Raw genomic sequence first — 10,401 nt, 5'->3', positions numbered from 1 at the left:
GTTTATCATTTCAGTCATGTTGTATTAGGAGACATCAGTTGGAAAGTAATTTTTAAAAAAAAAAATCTGTCATTGGATAGAGAAGAGTAAATAAATGTGTTTCCTTGTGCCTCAGCCTCTCCCTTACTGAGGACTTTGCTTCACTCCCCCAAGAAATTGCTAGCTCTTATTAACCCTTTTCTGTTAGCAAGTTCTATATATTATCCTCAGCGACAGTGATGGAGGCCTCACCTCCATCACGGTTCCATGACCTCCCTGGCAGATGCAGTACAAGGAGGACTGACCCTGGGCTCTGTTGCTTATGAGATTGATTTGATTCAGATCTCCAGTGCCTCTCAGTCCCTCCTGGCTGGATATGTGCCCCTTCCTGTAGGAAGGAGCGTCGATAAAGACTTGGTCTACTAGACAATAGATGGCAATTGGGCAGAGATATTCAGGGCATCAACAGTCCACAATTTCAGGTACTCTGCAGACAGGGCTTTTTAGTGCAAAATTTACTAACCTGAGCCCTCATACTTATAGGCTGAGCAGGTAATATGCCATTCAACTTACCATACGTGACCTGCACCTAATACGTTAATCCATCCCTCAGTGTATAGTGGGGACAATAGTAACATAATCCTGCCCAGCTTCATAATACTGGTCAGACACACATCAACCGCTCACTGACATCTATAGACCCACTCCCAGCCTCAGTCAGTACCCACCCGGGTACTTCAGTCGCTCACACGAATAGCTAGCTGTTCCGGACTGCTGTCCCTCGGGGTTGCAAAACCGCAACACTGCAGTGTCCCCTCTTTCCTTGTCCCCGGTGGAGGGCAACCAAGCGGTGGGGCAGGTTTCCCAGCCGGCAGTTTTAGGCCGTCGCACCCGGAAGTGTCGGCTAGAGCTGGAGCGCCGAGGTGTCGGCCGGCAGGACAGCGGCTGGGGGCGGGGGTGTTGGTCATGTTTTCTTTCGGGCCCCGGAGCCCCAGCGGAGACGCGGCGGCCGGAGCTGAGGAGCCGGCGCCCCACGGGGAACAAACGACTGCCGCCAGGCCGCCCTCTCCCGCTGCCCCGCCCGTGCCTCCGCAGCCCGGGACTGACACGGCCCCTCCCCCGCCGGCCGCCCGGAGCCCTCGCCGCCCAGGCGCTCCCCCATTGCCCCCGGCCGCGCGGTCGGGAGACCTAGCGCCGCCGGGGACTGTGGAATCATCTGCCGCCTCCGCCCTGGGAGAGCCCTCACCTCCTTCCCCGTCACGCCGACGTCCCGGGCAGGACTGCAGGGCCGGGAGCCGGGGTCGGCACGGCCTCAGCGCGGCCCTGGCCGGCCCTGGCGCCAGACTGTTCGGGTGGCTGAGAGAACGCAGCCTGGGCCGCGGGCTGTTCGTGGACCCGGCGCGAGACAATTTTCGCACCATGACTAACCTCTATGGTTCCATCCACCCTGCGGACTCGGTGTATCTCAGCACCCGCACCCACGGAGCGGTCTTCAACCTCGAGTACTCGCCCGACGGGTAAGCGCGGTCCCCCGGAGGGTGGGTCCCCACCTCCGCCAGCTCTGCTCCGGATGCGCAGCCATCCAGAGCTCGCTCGTTCGGCCCGGGCCGGGCTTTAGAGACCTTTTTCGGCCTCTGGCTTTTCTGCCCCCTGGTACTTTCAGAAGCGCGTAGTCGTTATGGAACCCCCATCCTGGCCTTTTGAAGTAGGCAGGCCTGGGATGCTTCTCTTCAGGCTCGGGAGACTGAAGGAGAAATGCCCAGAACTAGGGCTTTCTGGTACACCATAGGTGCTCAGAGCATTTATTAAATACATCTTTAATAAATGCTCATTCTTTCGCTGTCATCCGAGGTTTGCTTTTCACTCATCTAAGCTTTTGTTAAGGGTAGAGAGCCTATAGAATCTCTGTACCCTGTGCCTAAACCAGCCAGAAAGAGACAAGTGTTCATTCGTTTGCTCAAGAAATACTAAGCCAGGGGCTGGGGTTGTGGCTCAGTGGTAGAGCGCTTGCCTAGCGCGTGTGAGGCAAGCATATAAATAAATAAAATAAAGGTCCATTGACAACTAAAAAATATTAAAAAAAATAAAAAGAAATACTAAGCCATTGCAGAGAGGCAGCTCTCATGATTTAGGCCATTTGTGAAGTTCCCAGGCTAGACAACCTGCTTTTGCTAAGGGAAACCAGCCTTCTTCTTGATTAATTAGATATTTAATATCTGGTCTTGGTTTACTTTGAAGCTCTAGGAATTGTCAAAATAATATGATGTATATATTTAAAACTATGTCTTGTGAGTTCTCAAGTTTAACAGCAAAGAAAGGAAAAATTTGTACAAAGTTCCACCATGTATAATTGTGTGTAGTTAATATAATTCTTACTACTTCAAGACCTCTGGGTTGCTAATTATCTTAGTTGTTCATTTAGTCATTCCCTCGTTTAACAAATGCCACTTGAGCACTTGATATGTTCTAAATACAGGATTAACAGTGGTGAGCAAAATTAGTTAATGGTACTGCTTTTATTGAACTTGGAACTTCATCAGTTCAACTACATGTTAGATAACTATACTAATAATGCATAATGTATGCCTACAAATTGGATAAAGGCTCAAAGGAATTAGTTGTGGACTAGGGTGTTTGAGATTTCCCAGAGAAAGTTGACACTTGAGCCAAGTTCAGAAAAATTAGTAGGAGTAAATATCTTGAGTCAAGATGGGGTTGGAGAGAGGGTAGAAATATTTCAGATGAAAACTGATATGTTGAAGGTCCAGTGGTAGAAGAGAGGCAGTATATCATGTTAGAAAAGCTGAGAAACAATGAAGCAAAACTTTTCTGAAGAAAGACCTCCAGTATACTAAGGAAGACGCAAAAGAACAGAATCAGGAATTACTCTGAGCTGGTAAGTCCTATTCCACTTCACTCATGTAAATGCCATGGTAATCACACCTGGTGCTAGGATCTCTGGGTTTTCTCATAGCAGTTGGGTGGAGCTTGTAGCAAAGAATGTGCCTGAGAAAGGGAGAAAACTGATTAAAGGAGAAGCTTATTCATAGAAGCTTCTCTTCTTCCTAAAAGTCCTGTTCTTAACCTATTCCAATACTGAGGGTCTGTTCCTTGTCAACATTCAGTTTCTCTCTTCTCTATATCCTGGCCCCTCTCCTCTTAACTTCCTACCTATACTTTTAGGACTTTGAGAAGTAGCTGTTTCTGTTCTTTGTGAGAGAAATTTTAGGTGGAGGCAATGGTAGAATGAGTTATGAATATTGAATTTAAGTTGCCAGGGATATTAGAATGAAGGATATATTATTCATAGTTTTTATTTAAATCCAGACTGCATTTTCCCAGACACAGACATATATATACACACATTTATTGTTAATTTATTTATTCATCTATTTTGTGGTGCTGGAAATCAAACCCAAGGCTTGGACACCCAAGGTAAGGGCTTTACCACTGAGCCATATTCACCATCCCTCCAAGAGAATTTTTAAAATCTGATTGGGGGGGCTGGGGTTGTGGCTCAGTGGTAGAGCACTTGCCTCGCACATGTGAGGCACTGGGTTCAATCCTCAGCACCACATAAAAATTAATAAATGTATAAAATTTTTAAAGATGTGTTAGGAACTCTGATATACTTTAAATAATTCAGTCATTTTTCATTGCCAATATGTTTTGGAAAGCCTAGGTAATAAATGAGGTAAACATCACTTATTCTAGAGACTGAATGGATTCCAAGGAAAATTTTTTTCTATGTATATTTAGTTTAATATAAACATGTAAGCATACTATTCTGTATCCTGCTTTTTTCCTAAAATTTATTGTGAACACATTAATATTTCTGCATTATTTAATTTTTTCATAAGTTTAAATAAAACTTTGTGAACAAATAATTTAAATTTATGTCCTTAAAGCTAAGTCCCTGGAATGAGTCAAAAGTTATAAGGAATTTTGAAACATTGTTAAATTGTTCTCTGAAGAAAGAACCAGTTCTCTTTCCTATCAAACACATATGCAAGTGCCTATCTCCGGATACCCTTGCCAGCACTGCTATTGCCATTCTTTTTTATCTTTGTCAAGGTGAAATAGTTCAGTGTTTCAATTTTTTTAGTATTTTTACTTTATCTACTAGTGTGCCCAACATTTGGGTAGGAGCTGAAGTAATTTTATAGACAATGACATATCTGTAGTAAGAAAGATGATTTCTCATATCTCAAGTATGATAGCCACTGCCATTTACAAGGACTTTATAATACAGGGAGGAAGAATGACATAGAATGTAAGAATCGAGTTTATGAATCTAATGGAGACCAGACTAGAAGGGATTTAGTATTTAAAAAGAAAGGATATGTGGACTAGAAGGTAATTTCCAAAAGAATTTTAAAAATGGTTTAAGTGACAGCAAAATTGTCAAAATAAGTATATTACCTCCTAAGGTGACATTCTGAAAAAGTAAATTTCATGTTATGAAATTAGATAATAGTATGAAAACACATAAGAATTTAGTACATTGAAAAATAGAAATGAAGTATTTATCTACAACATAGACAGAAATTCAAAGATTAAAAATATGAAGAAAGTTTAGTAACATGGAGCATGGAGAGAAAAGCCCATACATTTACTTAGTTCCTAAAGAAAACGAGAGATTAATGGAGAGGGGCGGCTGTTTGAAGAGAGGCAGAATTAAAGAGATGCACCAGGCTATGATTTAAGAAGCACAACTAACCCAAGCAGAAATCCTCCCTAGAGCTAGGTGCCGTGGCTCAGGCCTATAATCCATCAGCTGGGAAAGCTGAGGCAAGAGGATCACAGGTTCAAAGCCAGCCTCAGCAACTTAGTGAGGCCCTGAGCAACTCGGTGAGACCCTGTCTCTAAATAAAATACAAAATGGGAATGTGGCTCAGTTGTTAAGTGCCCCTGGGTTCAATCCCTGGTACCAAAAGAGAAAACAAGAAAAGAAATCCTCCCTAGACACTTCAAGAAAGTAAATATAAAATCTTTTCTTTATTTTTATATTTATTTTGTGTTGTGGATCAGACCTAGGGAACTCTATCACTGAGCTATATATGCTCCCAGCCCTTTTTTATTTTGAAACATGCTTTCACTGAGTTGCTGGCCTTGCACTTATGATCCTCCTACCTCAGTCTCCTGAGTCACTGAGATTACAGATAGGTATGTGCCACTGTGCCCAGCTGTGTAAAATCTTAAAAGAGGAAAACAAACCTTCAAAGAAACACTACAAGAATGACAGCTGATTAGTCTTCAATAATAATCTGACACATACACAAAAGCCAGTGGTAGTTATTTTCAATATGCTGGAGAAAAACTTGCAGTCTAGATGTTTATACCCAGTAAAAACAGTTTTTTGTCCTTAACAAGAACAAAGATGAAATATGTATTCAGCTTAGTGAATTTGCCAGCAGACCATCAATAAATGAATTCTAAGTTCAGAGAGAAGGGAAGTGTTTTCAAATGGAAAGTCTGAGATGCCAGAAGGAATGAAGAGCAGAGAATGTGTTACATATGTTCATAAAACTAAATCCAAAAATGTACTTTGAGAATAATAAAGCTGGAGGTAAAATATACAACAATTGCATGTACATTATGAGGGAATATTGAAAGTTACTTATGTTTTTTAAGGAAGAATTGTATATATATAATGTTACACATATTAATATTATATAAATCATATATATATATATATATAGACTTCAGTAAGTGTGCATATTAAAAATTTTGAGGAACCAAAAGAAAGAATATAAAATTTCTAGATAAGTAGAACAAAAAGCATATAATAAGGAAAAAGGTTCCAAAAGAAGGTAAGAAAGGGAAAGCGATGGGGTAAGGCAAGACATAAAAGCTCAAAGAATAGCTGAAAATAAATCCCAATATTACTAGTTACAATAAGTACAAAGGTGGTGGTACATGTCTGTAATCCCAGTGACTGGGAAGACCAAGGCCATCCTCAGCAATTTAGCAAGTCATCTCAAAAAAAGAAAGAAATAGGGCTGGGATGCAGCACATGGTTGAAGTGTCCCTGGGTTTCATCTTTGGTACTTCCTTCCCTCATAGACACACAAACTCCAACTTAAAAACAAAGATAAGTGAGGTATGGCATGCCCCTATTCTGGCTTCTCAGGAAGCGTAGGTAGAAGGATCACTTGAGCCCATGAGTTTTGAGACTGGCCTGGGCAATATAAGATCCTGTCTCAAAAAAAAAGGAGGGGGGCTGGGGATGTGGCTCAAGCGGTAGCGCGCTCGCCTGGCATGCGTGCGGCCAGGGTTCGATCCTCAGCACCACATACAAACAAAGATGTTGTGTCTGCCGAAGACTAAAAAAAAAATAAATATTAAAATTCTCTCTCTCTCTCTCTCTCTCTCTCTCTCTCTCTCTCTCTCCCTCCCTCTCCCTCCCTCCCTCCCTCTCTCTTTAAAAAAAAAATGGGACTATTATAAAGAGAAAAATGTTAAAGGATATAGAAAAATATAACAAAACACATTCTAAAGAAAAATGGTAAACTATATTATCAGAATAAAATAGGCTTCATGCAAAAAAGTTACTAGAGATAGAATTATTATAGAGAGAGAATTTTTTAATATTTATTTTTCAGTATTCGGTGGACACAACATCTTTTTTTTTTTTTATTTTTTTTTATTTTTTTTTTTTTATTTTTATGTGGTGCTGAGGATTGAACCCAGTGCCCGCGCATGCCAGGTGAGTGCGTTACTGCTTGAGCCACATCCCCAGCCCGAGATAGAATTATTAACGATAAACATCAGTTTACCTGGAAGCTTGAATGAGTATTTGCTTATGGATTTAAATGAACCTGGCCTTGAATGAGTCTTATATTTTAAATATAATATAAACATCAAGATTCAATAACTTCAAGGAGAAAACAGGCAAATTTATCATAGAAGATTTTAATACACTACCTCATAGAAGGTTGAACTGAGTTTAGTGTGTCTCAGTTAGACAAACACAAGGATATAAAAGGTGTGAACAGCATCACTTAAAATTTTGCTTTCAAGGGTATATATAGATGCTGGATTCAGTCAGGCCTCATATCAAGCTGATAAACATTGATTCCACCATACCAAGTTTTTTTTTTTTTTTTTTTGTCTTGTTTTACAGTACTAGGAATGCTCTACCACTGAGTCATCCCCAGCACTATTTTCTGAGACAGGGCCTTTCTAAATTTCTTGAGTTGGCCTTAAATTTTAGATCTGACTGCCTCAGCCTCCCAATTAGCTGGGTTGTAGGTGTGTGCCACTGCACCCAGCCAGTTGTTAAAATATTGATATATATCCATAGTAGTGAATAATTATTCCCAGAGTCATTTAAGTATCATCCTAATACTTGTAGCACCTTCCTTGGAACATTCTAGAGAAACCCATTATATAACAATTATAGCGTTAAGAAATGGCCTAGCAAGGGGCTGTCAACAACCATCTCACTAGAGAACTGCAGGCCAGCATCTATTCTAACTATTCCTCACTGCTGCCTGGTACCTTCCCCCACACAGAAAATGCTTAAATGTCCAGTGATCATCTGGCTTCCCTAAAGGTAGCTCAGCCTACTTACGCATTCTCCCTATAATTGTCTCTTAGTCATTTGTGGAACTGCAGCCCCTGGGAGATCCAGAGAGACGAAAAGCAATCAGATGAGAATAGTAGTACTACTACAGGTTCATAGTACACTCCCAAGGCAAAGTAGAATCTACAGCAGATGAATAAAGCCTATGGGAATGGTTTATGGGTGAATAATTCCTGAACTACAAATCCCTAATTTTTATCATTCTTGTTTATTTTTATCATTATTTAGTGGGATAAGTTTGCCAAAATCCACGCCCTCCATAAGCATTAATAATACTCATTTTACCAATGAAAATGATCACAAAAATAATTTTTTCCCCTCTGTATAGTTGCATTTGGTTGGGTGAACTTCAAAGCAGAAAGGTCATTAAATACAAAAGACTTACATCCTGGCTTATGCTCTTAACTGCAGTACTACATTATCTCTTATCTGTTACTTGTTACTACAATTAAATAGTATGTAAAATTAATAGAAAACATTGAAGGGCTAAATAAATTTAATATATTTATTGTTACTGCCCCAAAAGCTAAAAAGAAAATTTAGCCCCAGTGATAACTTTCTGTTGATTTTGTTTTTTTGTTTTAGCCCAGGGGCACTCTACCACTGAGCTATATTCCCAGCCCTTTTTATTTAATTTTGAGGGTTCTGAGGCTGGTGATACTCCTGCCTCAATCTCCTGAGTAGCTGGGATTAGTCGTGTGCCACTGTTCTGTTAAGAGTGATTTTTTTTTTTTTAACTTATCAAGACTACAGGTTAATTCATGACTATCAATTTAAATTGAAAATTCTTAGAGGAGCTTTATCCAGTTTCCTATTCATGGTTCAGAAAAGGATATCTAAGACAAATAAAAGATTATGGCTATAGTTTCCAAAACTAATAAATGATTGGAAATTACTAGAATAATTTGTTGAACAATTTGAACTACAACTAATATCACTTGGTGAGTATTTTTATAATTTATGTAGGTTAATTTAGAAAATAAGCTACTCATATTATCACTGATTATTTAACTTTTGAATACTACATTTAACTATATGTGACAGTTGTACAAAATTTTCATTTTCACTTACAAGGCCACAAATTTTAAGACTGGTAAGTAGTATACCTTAGGCAGGTATAGTGGTACACACTTGTAATCCCAACTACTTGGAAGGCTGAGGCAAGAGAATCAGAAAATTCAAGGCCAGTCTGAGCAACTTAATGAGACCCTGACACCACATGTAAATAAATAAAGGTCCATTGAGAACTAAAAAAAAAAAATTTTTTTTAATATTAGAATGGAATAAAAGGAATTGAAATATACCAAAGTTCTTATATCATACAGGAAGTGATAGAACTAATAATTCATACTTCATTTTTTAAAAAAGTTGATGCATGTTATAAGCTCTTAGGTGTACACTGGGGGGAAAAGGTAATGTATATTTAATAAACTAAGTAGTATAGGGTGAGAGATGAATAGTGAAAATAAATTTTAAAAGCAAGAAAGATGAAGCAGGACCTAGAACAGAACAAATGGAAAGCAAAAACTAAGATAATAGATTCAAACTCAAAAATTACTAGTAATTATGTTAAATGTAAATCAATTAAGACAGTTTGTTGGTTAGATTTTTTTAATTATTTTGTAGTGCTAAGGATTGAAGCTATGGCTTCACACATGCTAGGCAAGTACTCTACAGTGGGCTGCATCCCCAGCCCTGGTTAGATTTTTTTAAAACTTTTTACAGAAAATATACCTGAAAATAAGAATGTAGAAGTTTTCTTAAAGTAAAAGAATGTCAAGGCATACTACTGCTAGATTTAACAAAATGAAAGATGATATGCTATATTAATATCAGGCCACACAAAAAAGAAATCTCATGTAATTTCCAAGGACTGAAATTGACCAGAGTATATTCTTAATGGGAGTGCAGTTAAACTAGAAATAGAGAAGGTACACATTGTTACTCTATGAGGTGATTCAATATTTTTGTTATAAATACTACCCCATTAACCTGTAGCCACTGTATCCCATTAAAAAAATCCCAACAGTATTTCTTAGTAGGACTTGACATGCTATATATAAAATTCATTTGGGGAAAAATATGATTTAGCCAAGAAAAATAATGGTTATAAAACAATGGAAAAGATCTTGATTTGCCATATAGCAAATATACTATATATCTTTTAGAAAAAAAGATAGTGTGGTGTTGCACAGAACACAATATAAAAACCAAAACTTAATACATGATAAAAATGGCATTATAAATGAGAAAAGTGTAGAATTTGATATTAGAGTAGATTCTATTAGAAAAATTACATATCACACCATGTATAAAAATGTAACTGGTTAAAAACAATAACTATTAATTTTATGGATCTTTTATTTATAATGTTTAAGAATCTCTTAGAATCATTAATCCATTTACTTATGCACAAAAGGTGGGAAAATTCCTTCCATGGCTCTTCTAACAACAAAAAAGTGGCTTCTAAAAATGATATATTTTAATTTGAATATTTTTACTCATGTTGATTAACTAGCATAAAAACCTGTCTTAGTCTATTTTCTGTTGCAAAAACTGAATGCAACAGCTGAATAATTTCTAAAGAATAGAATTGTGGGGAGTTGAGGATGTAGTTCAGTCTTGAGTTCAATACTCAGCACCAAAAGAGAGAATTTTTAAGCTGATGATTCTAGAAGACTGAGAAGTCCAAGAGCATGGTGCTTGTATCTAATAAGAACCTTTTGGTTATATCATAACATGGCAGAGGGCATCAAGTGGTGAGATAGAGTAAGCATGCCAGAGAGAACTCACTTTTATATCAAAGCCACTCCTACCTGTTAATTCATGAATGG

At 38.6% G+C, this 10,401-nt stretch overlaps 1 protein-coding gene across 1 annotated transcript in view; it reads left to right on the top strand.

Annotated features, from left to right (window-relative positions):
* Positions 1-746: 746 nt before the first annotated feature.
* DCAF10 (DDB1 and CUL4 associated factor 10) overlaps positions 747-10,401 on the top strand; it is a 39,073-nt gene continuing 29,418 nt past the window's right edge. The window contains exon 1 of the mRNA XM_081278703.1: positions 747-1,496. Within this exon, the coding sequence (XP_081134829.1) occupies positions 946-1,496 (551 nt within the window). The 5' untranslated portion in view covers positions 747-945. The remainder of the gene's footprint in view (positions 1,497-10,401) is intronic.

The sequence above is a fragment of the Spermophilus citellus genome, assembly GCF_964194105.1.
Source record: "Spermophilus citellus genome assembly, chromosome: 2".
Lineage (NCBI taxonomy): Eukaryota > Metazoa > Chordata > Mammalia > Rodentia > Sciuridae > Spermophilus > Spermophilus citellus.
The sequence above is the reverse complement of the archived record's forward strand: the minus strand, read 5'-3'. Positions and strand labels throughout refer to the sequence as shown.